A 23,520-nucleotide genomic window follows, 5' to 3' on the forward strand; every position below is an offset into this window, starting at 1 on the left:
AGGCACCCCCCACCTTACTTAATGAAGGTATGGAAGAAGAGGGGGCTCTGTGGGAATGTTACTGTTGAGAAAAATGTTCAAGAAATGGGCCAGTGCATGGCTGCAACGACATGCTCCCAGGGTGATTAATTATTGAAGTGACTAATACTACATTTGCCTGGCAGCACTGGGGGCTTCAGTCCACGTTGATGAAACCATAACAATAATCAGCCCGGCCTGCTGTATCTTTTATATCTATCTACCAATCTTTTACTTCTCCCTGTCTCCCCAATTTCCCCTTAATTCCCACTCTTTCTGTTATTTTGCCCTTACAGACTTCTGTTTTCCCCTTCTATCTCTCCCAATTGACAAACACAGACCTCATTATCTAATTATGCCTTTTTCCACTCATTCTCCCTATCTCTTTCCCTTGCTTCCTCTGCCTCTTTCAGCCCCTTCTCTTGTTTCCTCTCTGTCAGTGGCATAGCCTCTATCTATAAGTGTGCTCCTTGATGAGAAATGTGAAGGCCAGATGCCTATAATAGCAGTGCTGATGGAAACAAGCCACTCCTTTCTAACTCTAACTTTCCGCCTTTTGCTAGACTTTGCCTGCCTTAAGGTAGCAAATGGCATTCTCTCAGACTGCTGGACTCGTTGGCCTCCCACACAACACTGTGCATCCATCTCTCCCTTACTCACAGCTCCTTTATGGGCTCTCCACCAGTTATTTTCTCCTGTACCCTTCTCCCCTGATACTGTGCAGAGCCCCATCCCTCCACATTCTATTTCACACAGCCACACTTCAGTGACGTTCACTGCAGAGATGGCTCACGTCTGGCAGTTGGTGAGAGGAGGGCGGTCGAGTCTGTAAGGCACAGTCATTAGTTAAATATTAGCCATGCTGTGCTCTATTCCCCCAACATCCAGGGGAGGGGTGCAAGAGTCATACCCTTCCAAAACAATGGGCCATAAGGGGATGGCTTTGTGCCCTCATGCTTAGATAGATGTGTACACACACACACACACACACACACACACACACACACACACACACACACACACACACACACACACACACACACACAATGCTCCCTTCCTTCCAAACCTATACAGATGGCGATGTCTTTGTTATTTTTGTACATAAGGTGCATTGAATCATACCCCTTGAGGGATGTGTTAACCTTACCAAGGTACAAGCAGAAGGTGTAACAGCAATGAAGGTGGGGTCACAAACAGCAATAGACAGGGCCCACAATCACACACTTATACAAAGGAAAACATGACAGACATAATGGATATGTGTTGTGCCCCCAGATGTAGAAAGTTAGGTCCCACACCAAAGTTGAACAGATGGTTACACACAGAGGAGGTTGTAAAAGCACATATTTACGCACATTTCTTTTTTACATTATGGCAAGAGGAAGGTCATTCCCTGCCCGGTAAAAGTCACGGTCAAGAAGCTGAATACATGGAGGTAGATATTGCTTGCTTGGGTATTTCTGACATTAACTGCTGCATCTTTTAAATTACAGGCGGGCAGCTGTTTTATGTTTCTGATTTCAAACAATCAATCAATCAATTTTATTTGTCACATGAAATCGTACAAGGTACAATTCCAGTGAAATGTAATCCCATCAGCTCTTTCAACTTGATGATTCATCATAGAATAGGGGGGGGGGGGTCTCTTTTTCTTGCAAAGCCTGGTGTAAATATCCTTTAGGCAGGGTAGGGCACCGCCTATTGTATGCTCAGCCGATCGAACCATTACCTGCAGGGCCTTGCGGTCCTGTTTGGTGCGGTTTCCGTACCAGGCAGTGATGTTCCCCGTCAGGACGCTCTCAATAAATGGGACGTTTCTGTGCAGATCATAAGGAACAGCATCATCCTCCAAATGATCGGTCTGAATAGAAAAAGTTGTAAAGATAAAGGGAATTTTTGTGTAGTTTGTTTTGCTTCCGGATTGAGACCAATTCTTTGATGATTATAATGAGAACACTGCAGACACCAGAGTGTGAGGTCTTCCTAGGAGCGATGCTCTGTCTATCTGTGTATGTGTGTGTGTGTGTCTCTCTCTCTCTCTCTCCCTCTCCCCCCCCCACTCTCTCTCCAAGGCATGGTGTAGGAGCCACAAGGCGCACACATGCGGTGTACAGGATTCATGCTGTGTGGTGAAGAGTGTGTGGAGTTCTTGCTGCGAGACTCCGAGATCATCTCTGCTCTGCCCAGGAAGCCTATGGTCAGACAACTGCTATCTCAGCACACTCCCTCTCTTCTCATGTTGTTCTGCTCGCTTCCTTTTCCTATTCTCTCTTTGTTTACCTCCTCTCTATTGTCTTCACTTTTAATGTGAAGACAGCATTAAACATGTAAAAACATTAAATGAGCCATGAGCTTGGAAAAAATACTTATGTAATATAACGTGAATAGAAATTATAACATTTACATGGAAATTCTAAAGGATTAAAAGTAGCTGTAGTCAGGCAGTAGGATTTCCATCTGAGCTGCTTTTTAATGTATGTACTGTAAGTTCCATTTAATGTCCATCATGTGGTACTCCACTCTTCAGGTAACTAAAAGCAGACCGCACAGAAATTGGAATGGAGGGTAACTTATTAGTCCAAAGTCAATGCTTTTTATCTGGCTGCACCTAAGCAGTCATCTTGTGTCTCTTTAAAGGCCGTTATATGGTTGTGCGTCGAATCGACAGCGTACCCCAGCAGATCCCTCTCCGTCTACGCCGGACCCTACGCCGTAGCCTGACGTGCACCTCTCGAAAAATGTAACCACACGTCGCTCGGCCGTGGCTTGGTAGCGTTGCATTTCCCGACTCATTTCCTGGTTCTCCTTCTCCATAAACAACATGAAATCAAGGAGAGGGTTTCCCACCGTGGTCAGAAAACACATGGGAGACGCTTTGTTTCTCTCACTATGATTCTAGAATCGGTATTTACAGTGCCTTGCGAAAGTATTCGGCCCCCTTGAACTTTTCGACCTTTTGCCACATTTCAGGCCTCAAACATAAAGATATAAAACTGTAATTTTTTGTGAAGAATCAACAACAAGTGGGACACAATCATGAAGTGGAACGAAATTTATTGGATATTTCAAACCTTTTAAACAAATAAAAAACTGAAATATTGGGCGTGCAAAATTATTCAGCCCCCTTAAGTTAATACTTTGTAGCGCCACCTTTGCCGCGATTACAGCTGTAAGTCGCTTGGGGTATGTCTCTATCAGTTTTGCACATCGAGAGACTGACATTTTTGCCCATTCCTCCTTGCCAAACAGCTCGAGCTCAGTGAGGTTGGATGGAGAGCGTTTGTGAACAGCAGTTTTCAGTTCTTTCCACAGATTCTCGATTGGATTCAGGTCTGGACTTTGACTTGGCCATTCTAACACCTGGATATGTTTATTTGTGAACCATTCCATTGTAGATTTTGCTTTATGTTTTGGATCATTGTCTTGTTGGAAGACAAATCTCCGTCCCAGTCTCAGGTCTTTTGCAGACTCCATCAGGTTTTCTTCCAGAATGGTCCTGTATTTGGCTCCATCCATCTTCCCATCAATTTTAACCATCTTCCCTGTCCCTGCTGAAGAAAAGCAGGCCCAAACCATGATGCTGCCACCACCATGTTTGACAGTGGGGATGGTGTGTTCAGGGTGATGAGCTGTGTTGCTTTTACGCCAAACATAACGTTTTGCATTGTTGCCAAAAAGTTCGATTTTGGTTTCATCTGACCACAGCACCTTCTTCCACATGTTTGGGGTGTCTCTCCCAGGTGGCTTTTGGCAAACTTTAAATGACACTTTTATGGATATCTTTAAGAAATGGCTTTCTTCTTGCCACTCTTCCATAAAGGCCAGATTTGTGCAGTATACGACTGATTGTTGTCCTATGGACAGAGTCTCCCACCTCAGCTGTAGATCTCTGCAGTTCATCCAGAGTGATCATGGGCCTCTTGGCTGCATCTCTGATCAGTCTTCTCCTTGTATGAGCTGAAAGTTTAGAGGGACGGCCGGGTCTTCGTAGATTTGTAGTGGTCTGATACTCCTTCCATTTCAATATTATCGCTTGCACAGTGCTCCTTGGGATGTTTAAAGCTTGGGAAATCTTTTTGTATCCAAATCCGGCTTTAAACTTCTCCACAACAGTATCTCGGACCTGCCTGGTGTGTTCCTTGTTCTTCATGATGCTCTCTGCGCTTTACACTGACCTCTGAGACTATCACAGAGCAGGTGCATTTATACGGAGACTTGATTACACACAGCTGGATTCTATTTATCATCATTAGTCATTTAGGTCAACATTGGATCATTCAGAGATCCTCACTGAACTTCTGGGAGAGTTTGCTGCACTGAAAGTAAAGGGGCTGAATAATTTTGCACGCCCACTTTTTCAGTTTTTTATTTGTTAAAAAAGTTTGAAATAGCCAATGAATTTCGTTCCACTTCATAATTGGGACCCACTTGTTGTTGATTCTTCACAAAAAATTACAGTTTTATATCTTTATGTTTGAGGCCTGAAATGTGGCAAAAGGTCGAAACGTTCAAGGGGGCCGAATACTTTCGCAAGGCACTGTATCTTTTTGACAACAGAGAGGTGGTTGAAGTCAGGTATTTGAGCCGGTGACAAAACATGCCACTTACATTTTGCCAGCTATTAGAATCACAGTGAGCAATACCTACAGTTCTGAAGGCACAAATTCATCCACCTCCTGTTCTTGAGTGGAACCTAAGACTGTATCTACGGTGCTATAACACTATACTGGATTGACAAGAAATAGACCAATCCACATCAATATAAATGTATAGATATATGGATAGATTATGATCTATAATCTTTTAACTGCTGTTGCCACACCCATATGTTTTCAGCTTTGCTCTTTATCGTTCCCTAGAGTCCCCAGCAGAGTCAACTGGACAGGCACAGGTGTGAGCAATTAGTCGGTTTCAGTAATGTACTCGCCTGCTCTCAGCTCTTTGCTCTCCTGAGTCCCAAACGCGGCCCATTGGGCAGGCAACAGTGCAATTAGTTCAATTTGGTAGCGTTGATTCATCCAGCAGCAGCCCCCAATGCACATTCTCACTACAATAAAACACAGCACTATGAAATAGGCCTAATCCTCAATTTGGCACAGAAGTTTTGCAACGCATTTAATGAATCCACAGTGTCAGCCTAAAATACACTGTCCGTTTGCAGCCCAGAATTGTGATTTTTCTTTCGAGACCTTTGTAATTGCTTTGATTACAAATTTAGATTTCTTTCACCTGTAGATTGAGAAAAGACCTGATGCTAGATGCCCAATTTCCAGTTATTGATTACCAGACATGCTAATTGACTAATTCTTATGCCTCTGCACCGGCAACAGCCATGGCATTATTTTTTCGGGTTGTCTGTCTGTCTGACTCGTTCTTGTGAATGCAATATCTCAGGAACGCCTTGAGGGAATTTCTTCAAATTTGGCACAAACGTCCACACCGATTAGATTTTGTTGGTCAAAGGTCAATGTGACCACACAGGTTCATAACTCAAGAATTCCTACACAAATTAATTATGACAATATTTCACACAAATGTTTAATAGGATAAAATTATAAAGTAATGGCATTTTATATCCAAAAGGTCAACTTTACTGTGACACCATAATGTTCTGCAAAAACGCTTTCCTGGCCATTATTTAACGCAATAACTTCTTTGCTTATTTGCTTTCTTGCCGAGAATTAGATGAAAAGATGGATACCACTCTCATATCCGTCTGTTTAATATGAAGCACAGTAGATATTAGCTTAGCATAATAACAGGAAACGGTTGGTAAACTGCTAGCCTGGCTCTGTACAAAGGTAACACAAATCTGCCCGACAGCTTTTCTAATGCTAACTAATTAACACATTATATCTTGATTGTTTCATCTACAAAAACCAAAGTGTAAAAATGACAATTTGTGTTTTTAAAAAATCATGTGCTGCACTATTTCTGGGCCGGTGACTCCCAGTGACTCCCTGGAGTCTCCACTGGTTGCCTTGCAACCTCACGGTGACAAGACAAAAGTTTTTGTACAGATCAAACCAACAAGATATACAGTAACGTGTGAAATTAGTGAGCTAATTTAGTCATTATTTTAACTTCTATTTATATTTTTATCTTTGTGTCTGCTTATTTACTTGTGATTAACAAGTAAATAAGCTTGCTTGTAGATTTCCCCAAAGTGAGAAGTCCCCATTTTTTTATTAGCCCATTTATAGTTTTTATATGTTTTCTATACTTTGTGATTGGAATATAATTTTGTAGAAATGGGTTTAAAATAATTTTGTAGCGATGGATAGAAATAGAAATCCAAGTTCCCACATTTTCCACATCAATACTCATGTCAATGGCCTCAAATATTTATGTGTTGAAATATTTGGCTGTCATGTCTGTTTGGGAGTCTATAATATCCCAAGCCTGACTGTGAAGATTTAAACATATAGCACGTGAGCCAACGAGGCAGCGCTGATACATGGCACACTCACCCCATTCACAGTAATTGAGGTGCAATCCCTCGCCCATATGGTGTATATTTACCATGCACACTCCATAGCATCTCCATACACACATGTTCATATCCCTTTAATCAATTAGTCTTTAGATTCCATGGGAATGTCAGCTGGTAGTGCTCAGGAAGCCCTCAGTTCCTCAGACGCGTGCACGCATGCACATAACATAAGCATATTGCACAGAATAAACCGGTTAAGCTAAATGCATGTAAGACGTAGTTTATATTGAAAAGAATATTGAAAATCTGCATCTTTCCTACAATGTATGGTCTCGTAACATGCATATACTCCACTTGAGGTCACAACTGTACCTAACCACCCACCCAGCACACCCGCTCTCACTACCTTGCAAGATCAGGAATGCATAGCCTGTAATGTTCCTCACTGTGTGCACTGTTTATGCATCCTGCACACTCATTTAAATAACCTTGATTACTTTATTTCAATGTGTTTGTGTGTGGGAGAGAGAGAGAGAGAGAGAAAGAGACCGGTTACAGTGGTAATATACGTAGTGTTTCTTGGCACTTTTAATTTCTGTCGATTATGACAGCATGTGCAGCCTGGCTTATTTGTTATTATATCATCGAGTCTGTGTTTATTTTAATAAGGCTTATAATGAATGGCACTATTAGAGTGCTGAATTCAGGAATGTGCACAGGCGGAACAGCACTGATTGCCCATTCAGGTTTTCCACCCTGTTTTCTTAAAGGGGGGTGCGTTGGAGGGTAGTGGAGGGGTCTCAGGACCGATTCACATTATAATTAAAAAAGTCCAACCATCCATGCGCAGTTTGTTTCTTTTTGTGTTTGGCGCTGGAAGGGAACCATTGCATGCCTGTGCTTGTTATTCTAACCTCATAGTGCTGTGCCTAAACAGTTCACTGCAGCAAAGCAAAAAACAAACCTGTAATGTTGATCAAAAGTTATTCAATCCAATAATTTAAATCAAATGTTATTTATCACACTTCCCCTAAGGGTATTCAACTTACCTTTTAAAATAAGATCAGACTCAAATGTTGTGTGTGATCGCAAACAGTGGTCAATGCAACTTTAATCAGCACATTCTCCTTTGTCTTTGCTAGTTTTCTCACACTTTTGCAATTAAGCAAGAATTTCTTTTGAAGTTGATTGCCCCCATCTTTCTCACTGCTTTTGTCTGTAGTTATTCAAATGAGAGCAAGGCGACCTGGCATACCACCCTGCATTGTGCCTGCTGAGTTTATACCACTTCTATAGAGCATAAACAAAGACTGTTTAATTAGGTGCCTTGCACTTTATTAGTCCTTAACTCATACTTAACACACATGCATGCATGCATACACACATGCACGCACACACACCATCATCCCTCTTGAATACACACAACACTGCCTGCATTAGTCTTATTGAATAATGAGGCTCTTGCTTGGCTTGAACAAAGAATAGTTAAACTGCAATGGGGGCCAACTTGTGTCTGTGCATGCACTTGTGTTTGTGTGTATTTGTGTATCTTTTTGGATGCTGATGAGGGGGAAGAGCTTCTTAAGAAAAAAAAATTTCTTGGCCAGAAAACAGCAGCTTTTTGCTAACTGGCCTTTTTTGTCAGGATAACAAAGAGAAGTAGAGATATGCAACATTTAAAATCTTAAACTGGTGAAAACTCCTCCATTTTTAAACATATGCAGGCACATGTGCTGATGTCTTTTGTCTTAACTGCTTGCTTTTCTCTAACTTTGCTCCCTCCTTTGTCCCTTTGACAACTTTGGCCCAGTAGACTCTTTAGGCCAGTCACCATGGAGACCCGCCCTCAAGTGGCGTGGGAGTGGTGTGGGTCAGGGGAGGTCAAGCCGAGGGACTGTTTTGGCAAACGGAGCACGCTTCATTAGGCCTTTTGGCTTGGGGTTCATTAAAACTGCAGGAGAGGACATTCCAGGACTCTATTAACCAAGCAGTCTTGTGACATGCTGTCAGGGCAACAGATTTCAAACATCTTGTGTTAAACTGCCGTTTGCCCCCCTCTCAAAAAACACAAAGGCACAACTCCACACTGACACAAAACATACTTGCACACGCACAAAAACAAGTGTATTCATATACACATACACAAACACACTGAAATCCACACAAACACACACTCTCACAACTCCCTATGTCTTCTGCGGCACTGCTGCCACACTCTACTCCTTACACACCCTTACTCACACACACAATGGCCTCCATCTGTTGGCCCGTTCAACTTTCCCTGACGGTCCTCTGGGGGTTGGGAGTCTGCAGGTGGAGGGAACCACAGTCACCCTGCCATTGCTCCTGTGACACCTTCAGATCAAAATAGATACTCAGTAGGAGGGCAGGAGTAGGAGGGAGTGCGAGAATGTTTTGGGCGTAAAGGAAGGAAAATAAATAGATTTTATTAAGGATAAAGTGTTATAGGGGTAGGTTAAGGATTAGGACATAGTGGGAGGAAGTTATATGGGTGGGAATAAAGTGGTGGAAGGCACAGGGGAAGAATAAAAAAAAAAGGCGTGCTTTGCAGCCCGCTAGCAGTCCATATATTTTTAATCTTATTGTTCAAGTGGAGCACATGCCAGATAATAGGGCTGAAATGACTTAGAAAATCCTATCAGATCAAGCCACACAATATAAGTAAATCAAAACACTTTGGTTAGATCAAAATGCAAGCTATGGCACTTCAGAGGAAGCCTGTCAGATCAGTGCTTTTAGCTGTCCGCTGTATAAGCAGGTATAACTGGATTATCCTTGTGTTTCGGTTGGCAAGCCTTATCGTGTCGGCTCTATGGTTGGTCAGTTCAAACTGGGCAGATTACAGTTTGCAGAGAAGAGGTTTAGCCTCGTTTGCAGCCCTGATATGTTAATTAAAGTGGATTTTTTTTGAAAATGGGACGGGCAGAATGGCAAACTCCACCTCAACAAAGCCATAAGCCCATCTGTTGGCAGAGGTGTATTTGGGCCTGATTGTGTGTTTTTTTTAAATGGCTGTGTGCTCTTGTTCTTCTATCCCTGTGAGAACCAGTTTCAGCCTTTCAGAATGAGGACGTGTTTGAGAAGTGAGGTTTTGGCCTGTCATCAGTTTTGAAAGAGGCTATAAAAGGTATAAGGATCCACACAATTCCCTGCTTCTTAGACCATTATATGATTGCTTTGTGACATTTGCTGTACCAAAAAAAATAGATGTTTCATAAAAAGTATAACGTTCGGAATGGACTAATAGACTTTAGACAGGCATTTCTGCAGCATATCGTGTAACGTCACACCACCATAATAATCTGTATTGCATTGTGCTTTTGGTCATCTTTTGTTATGAAATGGCTTGGTCTGCAGCAGGTAATGTGTGTTGGTCAATCTGAAGTAGCCTATTGACTTTTTTGCCTTGTAGCTTTCAGCCAGCGCAGCTAAAATGAAAGTTGGTCAGTTTTGTGTGATGGTTAAAGTCGATAAAATATGAAGCAAATGTGAGGCTTGCAGGTAGCCAGCCATTTTGTCTTGCAGGTACAGATATAGATAGATATAGATAGACCATGTCTTAGATATTTTGGAGTATATGGTTTACCTTTTTTATTAGGTAAATTATGTCATTAATCAAGTTTCATTAATTAAAATTCTTGTTTTTTGCTACGGTCCACTGCCCAAAGCTCATATTGCACAAAGCCGATGCATTACTTTACAATATCAAACACAGTCCAAATTTGATAGAAACGGCAAATCACCTCGAGAACCACAGCACTGTGTTTTGAAGAAAATGCCTGGCTTAGTGCTGAACAATGACTAACCTTTAGGCGACAATGCTGAATTGTGGCTCTCAATTCAAAACATACTGTATGGTCTATTCATTGCATAAAGTGTACTGAATTAGGAGCCTGTCTTAATAGTAGCTTTGTTAGTCAGGTTGAGGTGACAAAACTCCTACACCTCCCCTTCGCTCAGTAAAAATCACATACAGTATAATGTAAACCGAATTTGAATCAGTGAATCACTCCTTTTTGAAAAGTGCATTGCCTGACCTTCAGTAACAAAAAAACAATCTCATTCTCCTGAGGTAAAAATTGCAAAATCTTCACCTATGGTAACACTAATACTGTGAGGGAAAGGCAAAGAGGAACATTACTGCTGACCTTTGCTCACTGTAGTTAAAGCTAGCAGTGAGGGTTATTGTTAATGGTTGGGAGAAGGATGGAGGTTCTTTCATGATGAAGAAGAACGAAGATGTTTGTGGGGGCCGTACAAATTTGTGTGTATGTGTGTGAACAGTGTATGTGGGTGTATTTGTGGACAGCAGAACATAAATAATAGAACACAAGGGTTTTGTTATTAAAGTGGCCTTTTATTGCTTAATATCTTTTGTTAAAGGCTTGCTTTGGATCCATTCAATATTGTTTTCTTTCCATGCCTTGTTTTTGCCCCCATTTTTTGCTCGGCCAGATTTAGCTCAGTTTCATCCTCTAATCCTTCTGTTTTGTTACTGACACTGGGAGAACAGCCTGGGCTGTGTGGCTCAGCCCAGGCTGTCAAAGCCTATAACATCTCTCACCAAGATCAGGTTATTGCCTGAGCTCTGTGTATCTTTATATTGAATTGCTTGCTTGTGGTAGAGAGGTGTGTGTGTGTGTGTGTGTGTGTGTGTGTGTGTGTGTGTGTGTGTGTGTGTGTGTGTGTGTGTGTGTGTGTGTGTGTGTGTGTGTGTGTGTGTGTGTGTTTGTGTGTGTGTGTGTGTGTGTGTGTGTGTGTGTGTGTGTGTGCGTGTGTGTGTGTGTGTGTGTGTGCTCTCAATGAGTGAATGGGATACACAAGAGTGGATACAACAATTGTCTTTTCTGACCTCAAATTTCAATATTGTCCCCTCATGTCTGTTCCACCCACCACCATGTTCTCTGCTTCGCTCTCTGTCCGTCTGGGGCAGTGGAGACCGCAAACACTAAAGTTTGTGGGCCGTGGACGGACAGTTCGGCATGAATATCAGTGGCACAGAGTAAAGCGCTGGGAATTGGATGAGCGAGAGCAAGGGAGGAGTCAGCACTTTCCCTCCCATGCATTTTCACTCAGCCGGATTGAGTCTTATTATCTGACCCTGCTCCTCTTTTCCTTCAGTGACCTAATAATATTATTTCAGCGATCCTGTCCAGCCTCTGACCTCATGACTTCACACAGGAATCTGTTAGATGAAGAGTTTCCCAGGAAAAGCCTGGTCCTTTTTAGCTTTTGCTTCTTCCTTGGCCCCGCTGTGATCAAACGCACTAGCAGCAACTTAATTTTATTTTTACGGTCTGTCTAAATGTTACTACAAGTGAATAAGCATCATGCAACCATCAGTTATATAGCCATATCTAATGCTGTTTATTAGTCTGATGAAGATTTCATCTAATAAAGACCCTCTCACACTCGCTCAGTAAGCCTCCTCATGTTGTTACTTCACCAAGACAAAGATCTGTATAAAACCTCATCAACAAGATCTCATTTGATTGGTCCACAGTGTTTGTTTGTAATTAACAGCGGAATCAAAGTCGCAATATCAGTGAATTAACATGGTTATGTAGGAGCTTGTTAGGCAGCTGAGGTAAATGGGGGAGATTTGGGAAATAATCCCTGCCCAATCTGGACACCACAGCTGGTTGTCTCAAGCCTCTCTATCCATCCTCTCACACACACACGCACACACACACACGCGCACGCACACAGGTCTGAACTCAATGTTGCTGCCAACATGCATAGGGACACAGGGATGGGGATTGAAAGGGAACAGCAAAGAGTGTGTCGGTGTGTTTAATTGGGTTTTTCCAAATCCATCTTAACCCCGATACATGTCCATCCACATGCTCCGGCATCACTCGGTCTACAGATCACCCAAAGCAAAACAACAGAGAAGCTCTCCTTGCAAACTCGCCAGCAGTGGGACAAGGTTTGTGTCCCCATTCAGACTTCATTACTATAGCAGACTTTTGAAGAAAGTGCTGCTGAAGGGGATTAAGCAACTATCTATGCTGTCAGACTTTTGAAAGTCCTTTTATCTCTGTTTGCTACTGTTATTTTGGTGATGCCTGTAATTGTCATTTCTGGTTTCTGGTGGTGATGCATGCTCTCAGTCTGCGGCTGCCTGTTAAATCTCCTTCTCCTGTGGTTGACTGGGAGCCAGATTGGCTGAAAAAAAAAACATGTTGACCTTGTCTACAGATTTAGAACACAGAAGCATCACTGATATGGCAGCTGTACTGTGGCAGGCAGCAGAAGCCGGGGCTCCAATCAGATCATTGGGTCAGATGGCTGTAGTTAATGCCGAGGCTCAGAATGTGCATGTAATACTCTTCAGCTCAACGCACAAAGATACTTTTGCAGGCCTTTGTCGAGAGCCCTCAGTAGTCTTGAAGTGTTACTAAGGCCCTTTTTCATTAAATTAACCACTTCCTAAGAACTGTGGGCGCTGAACTAGTTAAATCCTCTTCTTGGTGTGGATTGCATATTGGGGGGTTAATTATCTCTGCCTGTCGAAACTGTTACTTACTGACTCCAAGCTGTTAAAAATCATTTTGTAATTAAGCATTTTTTCTTTAGTTTGACAAGTGACGGTATCCCATCCGCCACATTGCTAATGGCGATCCGAATGATTTAAGCCCGCCTCCTACACCATGCACCTTCCACACGAGTACTGAACACACCCATAGGCATACACAGATACTCAAACAAACTAATAATATCGCATGCAGTCTCACTCCTACTCCACTTTTGTGAATCAATCTCCTGGACATGACCCTATCTTTCCCTCTTCCACATATTGTGTTGCTTTCCACCGTAGTGCTGATTACTTTCTTTGATTAATCTTCCTCCTTGCTTTCCCTGCTGCACTGGTCTGAGTCAGTAGACTTCCTGTTGGTTTTCAAAACAACTCTTCATGTCAGCCTTCCTTCCTCCCATCTCCCCCCTTCCCCTGCTCCTCCCTCGTCTTCTATTCATCACTCTACAGCCCATTTTACAGTATCTTTCTGTCTCCTTCCGCCATCCGTTTCTTTCGCTCCATTACCTTGCTCGTTCGTGTCCCCTTCATCTCACCCTCTGCCTGTCCAACCTCCTGACATGAATTCTTTTTACCCCCTTACTGTATTTCCCTCCTCTTCCCTGCTTTTCCCATCTCGCCATTCATCTTCAGGTCCTCTGTCCATCTCCCTTCCTCCCTCTCCACCTTTCTGTCAGGCCCCAGCTCTCTCCCTCCTCTTCCTTCGTCTGGCAGTGGAGCAGCTCCACTCTTGCTGACAGTGCTGTTTGTGTGAACTGAGTGCTGAGCTTCACAGCCCCCTCGCCTCCCATTGCTCTCCCCCCTCCCAGCCCCCGCCACCTTTCTTCCTCATCCTCCAGCTCCCTCCCTCCTTTCCTCCTGCCTCCCACCTACATACCCCTCCAGGCGGGGGAATTAAACTTCCAGTCCTGGGCTGCTGGGCTTAATGACTGTCTGTGGGGCCAGCTCTGACTACACAACCCAGCTGCTAACATCTGGGCCACACACACCCACTCACACCGCCTATACACATACACAGGCATACACACACACTATACTGGACACTGGCATTGTGCAGCATGCACAACATACGGTTAAAGTCCTTGAATTTGTGACACTATACTGTGTGCCATTATCATTCTTTCTTTATTGCCTGCTGCACAAATGTGGTAGTTTCCTAGCACTACTCTCACAGACAGTGGTTGGTCCATCCTTACAGCATGGCTGACCCATAGTGGAACAACAGATGTAGCAGTAGAACTGCTTTTGTGTTTATACAGAGCAAATAGCTTGTACATACAGTCAACACAGATCCACAGCCCAAGTGTTGACTATCAGCAGATCAAATGAAAAATACATGCACGTGGAAAAAAATCAACATGACCTTTAGGTTGTCTTGCTAGAAGAGCTTTCAGTATGTTCCACTGAGCAAATGGTGGTATTCTCCAGCCACCATTCAGTTGGAAGTATATAATTGACAAAAGGGGAGGGGTGGGGGGGCAATATCCCCCCCCTCGCCAAAAAAAAAGAAGAAAAAAAAAATCCCACTGTTGAAAGTGAATTCTTTGGCCTGTGTCTGTCTCCATCTCTGCAGTGGAGCAGATCACCTCAGGAGTATTTTGTATATGAAATACAGTTATGTGGATACTCTGTATTCCATTCATTATGTATGAACATAAATGTTACAAAATAGCAGCTGAAGACATCCATGTTGCATCTGTATCTTTGAGGGCTGCACTGCTCTTCCAACCCGGCACAGTGAAATGCTAAATAATGGGATCCATGAATACTCCGCAGAGAGGCAAAATAGAAAGAAACTACAGGCATGTTCCTCCGCTCTTATTACTGGCTCACTGCAACTTTATTACGCTCACTTTATAGTTATTTATTCCATTCTGCTGAAACAAGTGGTCCAACAACTTTTTAAACGGTCATTTTGTTACTGTGCGGCCTTACAAATATTTAAAAAAAGATCTAAATCCAAATGTTGTTGGTTTTTAGACATTTATCCTCCTGTTCAGGTGACCCCCTTGTAACCGCTACCACCAACACCTCTCATATGCACACCTTCCTTCATTCTTCAGTCTCTGCTACTGCCTCTCTCCTTCTCTTTATCTGTTTGCCTCTGTCTTTTAGACTAAGGAGTGAGAGAAGGGGGAGTCCCATTGGCATTCTTTAACATCTCCGTTGCTCACTTGTGTTCAGAGAGCCATCTGTAGATCAGGAAGACAAAAAGACGCTCCTGAGCCTCAGCGTCACTCAACAGGTAAGCACAGCGCTCTCATGCAAATCCACACACCTATTCAAAGATTCCTGGCTTTTTTAAGAAGGAGGTACCCTCTCTCTGTGTGTCTGTCTGCCTGCTTCACTCTCTTTCTCTCTGTGTACCCTAGGCAGGCAGATGTGCTTGAGTTGGTGGAGGTTGAAAGAAGGTTTTGCCTCTCTGTCTCTCAATTTTTTTCTTGAGGAGAGCATGTGTGTGAGAGTGTGTGTAGCGAAGTCTGAGTAATCAAGTTAACTTGAACACTTTGAGCTGAAGGGAGTGAAGACAAAGCACACAAACACCGAACCTGGTTTTTCTTAGAGTGCCTTGAATTTGCAGTGGACATGTCAAGCTGCTGAACTGCTGAACCAAGCTGATACTGTATGATTTAGCCTGTCTATCCTTGAGGCTGAGGTCTATTCTGTCTGTGTTTAGCACATCCAACTAGCTAGCTTAATCATACTGCTTAAAGAATGCCATCTTTTTATGCACAATCAGTGATTTGGACGTGATTTAGATTCTGTTGATAATCTAATCTGCATTTTTTAGAAACCCTCTTTATCAGCATTTCAGTGTTAAAGCAGTAATGGTTCACAACACAGCTTGTATGAGCTATGGTAATTGGAGCCAGAGGCAACTGGTGAGGTTGGTGAAAAGTTAGGTTGGTATTAAGATGTAGGACCACATCTGAATTGGATGGCTGCACGGGGGTTGAAACTTCATTTTCTGCACATTTACTGATTTCTTTGGGTTTCACGTTAAATTGGTCTAGGATTGAGTGTATTGAGTCGTTTGATGATGTTATGAAAGACACTATTAAAAATCTACCTGTCGGGGTCACGCTGAATGGTTCAGCTACTTCTAATGCCCTTGCAGGGAGAGTGGCAGCCCTGTATCTGAATCAAATTTCAAATCAAACTTTCTAATTTGCATTTGTAAGAAGCTGGTGAAGAACAAGGTAAAAAAAAACTGAGCAATGAGTGCTGCTATCGTTAAATATGGGTCTTTCTTATATTTGAAGACAAATTAAATGGCCATTCAGTGTGGTATTTATCTAATGTTAAACTTTAGGCAACCGTTAAATTACATATCACAGTTATTCCACAAGTGCTACACCATCCCAGATTTGTTATACAAAGAAAACAAACGTGTATCAGCGAAATAACATTCTTCAACTGGCTATATTTTTGAAGCAATTAAGGAGGTTGACTTAGGTAATGGAAATGTGGGGGAGGTCAGGCAGGCTGTGTCTGAGTCCCAATGAAAATGGTGACTCATCGGGCCATCAGAAACAGATCTGTGTTGGCCAAACATTTCTCTCCCTCACAGGGAACACCTGCTGAAGTTCTGGCTGTTTTCATTGTACTGTAGAAAGAAATCCAGTACTTCTTTTCAAGAGATGGATAACCACAAACTGCCACGCATATTAGAAGAAATGTCAACATTAGGAGCCCAGTCTCACTGAAAAGCGTACAAATACCACGGGTTTCTACCTGTGAAATACGTGCAATGTGTACGCGAAAGTGAAATTGTGCGTACAGCAGATACGTGGAGCGCTCCAATTACAGTAATGGAACCCACTGCGCTTATAGTATAAAGGGACGTGGGACCGCGTAAGGAGGTTGGTTGGGGTGGTGGATGGGTAAAACACAGGACTTTCACCCAGGAGACTGGGGTTCGCGTCCCGTGTTTTGCGATTTTCAGCATGTGTTTTTTTTGTTGTTGTTAGGCCGTTTATTAGCGTGTTTATGTGGCGCGTTTTTGCGACTTTGTAGTGTTTTTTTGTTAAGCCTTCCCCAATGTTTCTTCCCTAAACCCAACCGTTTATTAGTGTGTTTTTGTGACTTTCTTGTGTTACTAAAGCCTTTCCCTGCATTATTTTTCTAAACCCAACCATATCTATGTTTTGTGTGTGATGCTGTTCTCGATAACACACAACGTGGTGACGCTGAAGCGTGCGCCATAAAACGCACCGGTTCCCATTACTACATTTGAGCCCGCGTATGTAATGCACGTAGAATTTCACTTTCGCATACACATTGCACGTATTTCACAGGTAGAAACCCGTGTTATTTGTACGCCTTCGAGTGAGACCGGGTTGACATTAGTCAGGGTATAATGACTGTTTGTGTTTACCTACATGACGCTTTAAAAGAGACCGAGAAATCGAGAAGATGGGCACTTTTAACCTCAGAAAAGAATTTCTATTCATTGAAGACGGAAATAATTGCCCCTGTGTGTTGGAAAAGTATACTGGGGGCTCTGAAACACAAATGTTTTGAGAGCGAAAAGAAATAATTGAGTGTGAGTTAATTCTTATCAAAGCCTGTTGGAGTGCAACTAATCGACTGAGGGGAGATGCGTCAAAGAGCTGTTGGCTTCAATTCATTTTGTCTATTCAGATGAGAAAATATTTAGTTTTCAATTAAGTAAATCACTATTATTTGTTCCACTCCTACAGCAGATAAATTGAAGTGATTACAAACTGACAAATCCACAGAGGGCTCTTGCAGGTCAAATAAGGAAGAGTATTGGATGCAATGGGCACAGACCCACAGCACGGCCTACAGATTTAATTCCAAACTGTCCCTGGGATCCATTCAAGAGCATGGCATATTCCTGAAATCTACTTACATGTATCCATGGGAAATAAACAAAAACAAATTCACTTGACAGAAATTCTGGCATGGCTTTCTCAAAGGACCATGCCAGACACATGCTTTAACCTATGTACTCAACAAGTCGACATGCCCAAACAAAATGTGAACGTCTGTAATGTTATGGTATAGTTTAGGCCAGGGATCTTCAACAGGGGGTCCATGACCCCTAGAGGGTCCTCAGAGTCTATGCAGGGGGGTGTCTAAATTATTATGTTTTGTAATTTTTTTTTCTCCAAAAATTAAAGTCCAAATCCAACATATTATCACATTATTACAATATATGTAGTAGGGCAGGGGTCTTCAACGTTTTTCAAGCCAAGGACCCCTTAACTGAAAGAGAGACAGAGCAGGGACCCCTTACTACATATATTGTATAAAATCAGTGTTTCCCCCTACCCCCCCACGCCCCGCCGCCAAATGTTTTACGTATGAAACGGAATGGACACTTGGCTGCAGCACAAACTAATATATTTATTCACCTCTATTCACACACAATGAGGCATATTTTCAGTTGTGATTGAACTGTATTTTTTTGAGGAACTATAGGGCACTTAACATCTACAACAGGTCTACACTTAGAACGTACCCACCGCGCTGAGGTTTTTAGTGGAGCGGTTCGTTTAAAGTGATGGTTCGGAGTAATTTCACCCTAGGGTGTTTTGCACCATGACCTCGATCCAAACACCCCCCCCAGAAGCTTTTTTCACCTGGGTCGAACATTGGGAGAGTTAGCGTAGAGTAGCGTTATCAGCTGAATAGCTTAGCGCAGGGGCTAATGGACCCACGTTTGTATCTCGTAAGTTACCCCACTAATAATGCCCGAAATGATACCAAACGTCTACGGTATGTACAAATAGGTTATGCTCTCATAAAACGATGGATTGGAAAGTTTGTAAAATACACCAGAAGTTTATGAACACTTGCCTGCTCTCTTCTGCTAGCTGCTGCTGCTACCTGCAGTTAGACGAGTGCTTAGGGCCGTCTACAAATTACAACACCGAAAAGAGATGCAACAAAAATATTTATTAATTTAATGATTAAATATGGTAATGTCTCCAAACGTACCTCAATTATTACTTGTCTCCTGCTAGTTATACTACAGCACTTTACAGGAGACATTACCTTATTTAATTATTAAATTAAAAAATATTTTTGTTGCATCTCTTTTCGGTGTTGTAATTTGTAGACGGCCCTAAGCACTCGTCTTACAGCAGCAACAACAGCAGAGAGCAGAAGCCAGCAGGCAAGTGCTATTTACATAAACTTCTGGTGTACTTACAAACTTTCCAATCCATCGTTTTATGAGTGCAAAACCTATTTGTACTACTGTGGACGTTGGTATAATTTCTGGCATTATTAGTGGGGTAACTTACAAGGTACATCACTGGATCCATTAACCCCTGTGCTAAGCTATTCAGCTGATAACGCTAGTCTACAACTCTCCCAATGTTCAACCCAGGTGAAAAAAGCTTCTGGGGGGGTGTTTGGCTCGAGGTCATGGTGCAAAGGACACTAGGGTGAAATTACTCTGAACCATCACTTTAATAGTCGACTCGGAAGAAAGTGAACGTTTTGACAATAAACTATGTCAACATAACAGTATGTGGAGTTAAACTGGACTGGCCCAATTACCTCTGAATAGTTCTACTTTTTGTTAAATTGCAATGTGAGCAGCAGGATAATTTAAAAGACAACTGCGACAACATTTTTTTGTACAGCCCTATTTCTGATACCGTGGTGGCAGAAATTTTGCCATGGTGGGCCGCCACTACAAAATCAACATAGAGGAAACACTGATAAAATGAAGTTGCATCTTAAACTGGGCCTACAAAAACCTGTGGGGCCCTCGACTGATCCTGAATTATTGTGCTAAGAGAAGCCAGATGAAATGCCACAGTGGTCTTCTTAACAAAATATTTTTTTAAATGTACAGTTCTGGGGAAACTTTGCTCTCCTCGTGACTCATCAGGAGACTAAAACTAGATGAACAAACTAAGCCACTCAGACACAGAAAGTTCTTCAGCATTTACTTCCCATCTAAAACACAAATTACACAATGTGTACCATTTGAAATTGTAATAACATAATTTCAAAGATCTTTTAACCTGTCTTGTGGCTTTTTAAAGTTAGTTTTTATTGCACGCTAATGCAGGATTGATTGATTGATTGTCTGCTGTAATCATGTGCTCGTCAGAGGCTTGTGAGACTTGATGCTAAGTAAAGTTGATAATAAAGAGTATTGCAAACACACGCTACAGTATGTTGTCAGAAAGTCAAACGTAAAAATAACAAACGTAAAAGACTAAAGAATTTTTTATACTACACTGCTGGACTCAATACAACTGCCTCTGCCTCAATACATACGCCTACTATATTCATACATGGAGTTTATGTTAAGTATATTTCATGTAGTGTCTTGTTTCCAGGGTTATTCCAGGAGTGTTGAAGGTCAGGTGTCGGCGGTGAAATGGACTTCATGTCAGCATGGATTGTGTCTCTTTCAGCTCTACTGTTTCTTTGCCTCATCTGGGGTAAGAGAATCAAATGTCACCATACAGCTATCATTACAGCAACTGTGGCCTTTTCTAGTCCCTTCCATGTTCATCCCATTCAGCTGAGCAGTGGGAACCTTGACTTTATTGAAGCCTTGGATGAATCTTCACTCTAACATAATAGCTACTGTATGTGTATGAGTTGCCTTCTCAAGTCCCAAAGGTTTACAGTGATGCATGTATTGTGAATGTAAGTTTAAAAAAAGTAAAACTAACCAGGTTTATATTATACTTATCTCTTAATCGTACACTGTCAAAATCTTGTCTAAGATACCACATTTACCGCCGTATCAATGGGCTTGCTCTGGATTCTATGTTTCTCCTTTCACTTTTATTTTTTCAGCATATGAGAAAATCAGACATCAGCAAGCAAATCAAGGTGGTGAACAGGACCAACTATTAACATCATCATTGTAACCTTCCTCTGTTGTTATTGCTTAGTCAAATAGGAAACCAGCTGGTGCATCTTTTCACTCTCTTTTGCTGGGGGACATTTCTTCCTTTGAACAGGTAGAAAAACACATTTTGTAACTGATTTATTCATGGTAACAGGGGAACTCAGGGTATTAGTGTTTTATGCAAATAGCTTAATCTGAATACTGCCTAAACGTGACCATAGTGACTTTTCTACCAGGGTTGTTGTTTAAGTCAAGGTAAATCTGTCAAACGTGAGCGGTATGGTGCTGTGCATGTTATCCTTGGTGGTTTTTATACCCTGTATTGTATTGTATTGTGTTGTATTGTTCCTCTTAATCTCACCTCTAGCATTGACTAGTTGTACAGAAAATAAATAACATAATTTCACTTCTGCTACTGGGTATTATGTGCACAGTATTTCCTGACTAGTTTCCATGGTGATTAGTTTGGCTTCCAGTTCAAAGGCTAAACATAATCTGACAACATAGTGGTATATGATCTTAATCATATATACTACTACCTTATGGATTGGAGAGGAAGATACATCTTTAAACAACATTTGCATCAGCAGACACATTTTTGATAACACTATCTATATAGGTATATGAGGTGCATGCTGTAGCTAGAGAAGTTGTGAAATATTGTCTGGGAAGAATTTGCTACTCTTAAACAAAATACATACAATATTTTTATCTTAAAAATGTATGTAGAACTCAGGGTTGAGAAATTGCATGCATATTAAATTGTAGACATCCAGTCTTGAATAAAGAATGGAAATCAATATTTCACGGCAGACATTCTGACAGGTCATAGCAGGAAAGCACAGGTGTAATTAATAACATTATTCCATTTAGGTGCTGCAGTTCCCACCCTGGTGGTATTGTGCATGGTTGCTTTCTGGCGTGGCTTACTGGGACACTCAAATGAAACACCTGTGCATATGTGTGTCAGTCAGGTCATTCTAATAGGTCCGCTTGTAGTCATTAATATTCCTATATCAACAATGGGTAAAATACTTAATGTGAAAGGGGGCGCTCACAGTGACAAACTTGCTGCAGATTACCACCCATCTCTAAAATTCCACTTAGCTTTACAGGCCCCAAAAAAATAATGAATGCTGGAACAAGCTGGCTCAACACTGTGGTCACAAGTGGCAAAATGCAGGATAATGGCCATTGGTGATAATGGAACATCGAATTCCACTTCATTTCAACTGACTCAGTTGGTTTAAAGACACAGACCTAATCATTAGGGAGCTTGGCCGAGGGAGAAGAGAGTGGTGAAATGGGAGCACAAGCAGGAAACAACAAACATGTTGAGGTATTAACTTGTTTTAATTTAGTGAGAAGACCATTAAAATGTTTATCTGTGACATGCTAAAATGTAGTAACCGTCAAGCAACAACCTTTGGGCCTGAAAACTGAAAAGTGAAGCCAATGCGAAAGTGCCTTAAACATGCATTATTTTGAATGGCCAGCAGGGGGCGACTCCACTGGACTGTATAGAAGTGTATGAAAAAAATTACCCTGCTTCTCACTTGAATGATACTCCGTAAACGGGTTCCTAACCAGTTTATGGTCTCAATTGCTAGTTTTTAGTAAACGATGGTCCCATTTAGAATACAATAGACGATAAAACAGGGTATGCTTTGTATGTTACATTTTAGTTGCCTATAAAACAGGGTATGCTTTGTATGTTACATTTTAGTTGCCTAAAAAAAAATGTCTCAGTGTTTGGTTGTACTAAAAGACACTCTAGGGAGTCAGCTGTTCACTTTTGCACCTTACTAACAGCTAGCAACCATATTGGATAACTTTGCTCCACCTTCTCATCCAAATATGGTCACTTCTGGCTCCAAAAAAGCAAGATGGCGACAGCCAAAATGTGACAGTAGCACAAGCAGAGAAGAGCAATTAAGTCAGCAAAGTAACTTAATAATGCCAGTTACACAGCAATATCTAAAGCTTTACTTAACTGTAACACCAAACTAGTTTGCAGTATTACTTCAGGTAATAATTATAATGTTCATTACCTCTTGGTTCACTCCTCTTTTGTTAACAACTGTACAGAATACCACAAAAGTGGAAGATAAGCTTTTATGGAACTTTATGTAGCATTACATGCTCAACTTACACGCAACACTTGTCCTCGCTAAAAACTCTTTCTAACTTTCTTCAATATCTCAATTAGCAAGCGAGCTATGTCCCTGTTACAGAGAACATGTCCCATGACATTAGTTCACATTTTGTCTTACACAAGTACTATAGGCTAAAGCTTTAGTAGCAAACCCCTGTGTGTGATGAACTGAGCATGGGTTCCATCTATTGCTCATGAATTCATCTTGTAAGATTAGATCAAACTGTATTTATTTGTCTTGTAAGAAGAATACTGTGCTATTTCTTCATTTAAAGTTGCATGCTATCACATTAGGACATGAGAAGTCTTATCCACTACATTTTGATATGGTATTGAGTATTTCTGTTTCACGGAATAATGCAGTATAACTATTTTGGAAGCCACTGAAGATCGCTGTTGAGTATTCATTTATGTAAACTGTATGCAAATGTGCTCCTGTGTTTGGTTGTTTGTATGCATCCTCTGTAATGGGCAATCTTGCCCTTCATATTTGACGTGAGGTG

The 23,520-nt window shown here is 41.7% G+C and overlaps 1 protein-coding gene across 1 annotated transcript in view; it reads left to right on the forward strand.

The window, feature by feature from the left end:
- nphs1 (NPHS1 adhesion molecule, nephrin) overlaps window positions 1-23,520 on the forward strand; it is a 68,806-nt gene that overhangs the window by 11,848 nt on the left and 33,438 nt on the right. The window contains exons 3-4 of the mRNA XM_039805284.1: window positions 2,091-2,215; window positions 15,195-15,255. Of these exons, the coding sequence (XP_039661218.1) occupies window positions 2,120-2,215; window positions 15,195-15,255 (157 nt within the window). The 5' untranslated portion in view covers window positions 2,091-2,119. The remainder of the gene's footprint in view (window positions 1-2,090; window positions 2,216-15,194; window positions 15,256-23,520) is intronic.

This window comes from Perca fluviatilis, chromosome 7, assembly GCF_010015445.1.
Source record: "Perca fluviatilis chromosome 7, GENO_Pfluv_1.0, whole genome shotgun sequence".
Taxonomy (NCBI): Eukaryota; Metazoa; Chordata; class Actinopteri; order Perciformes; family Percidae; genus Perca; species Perca fluviatilis.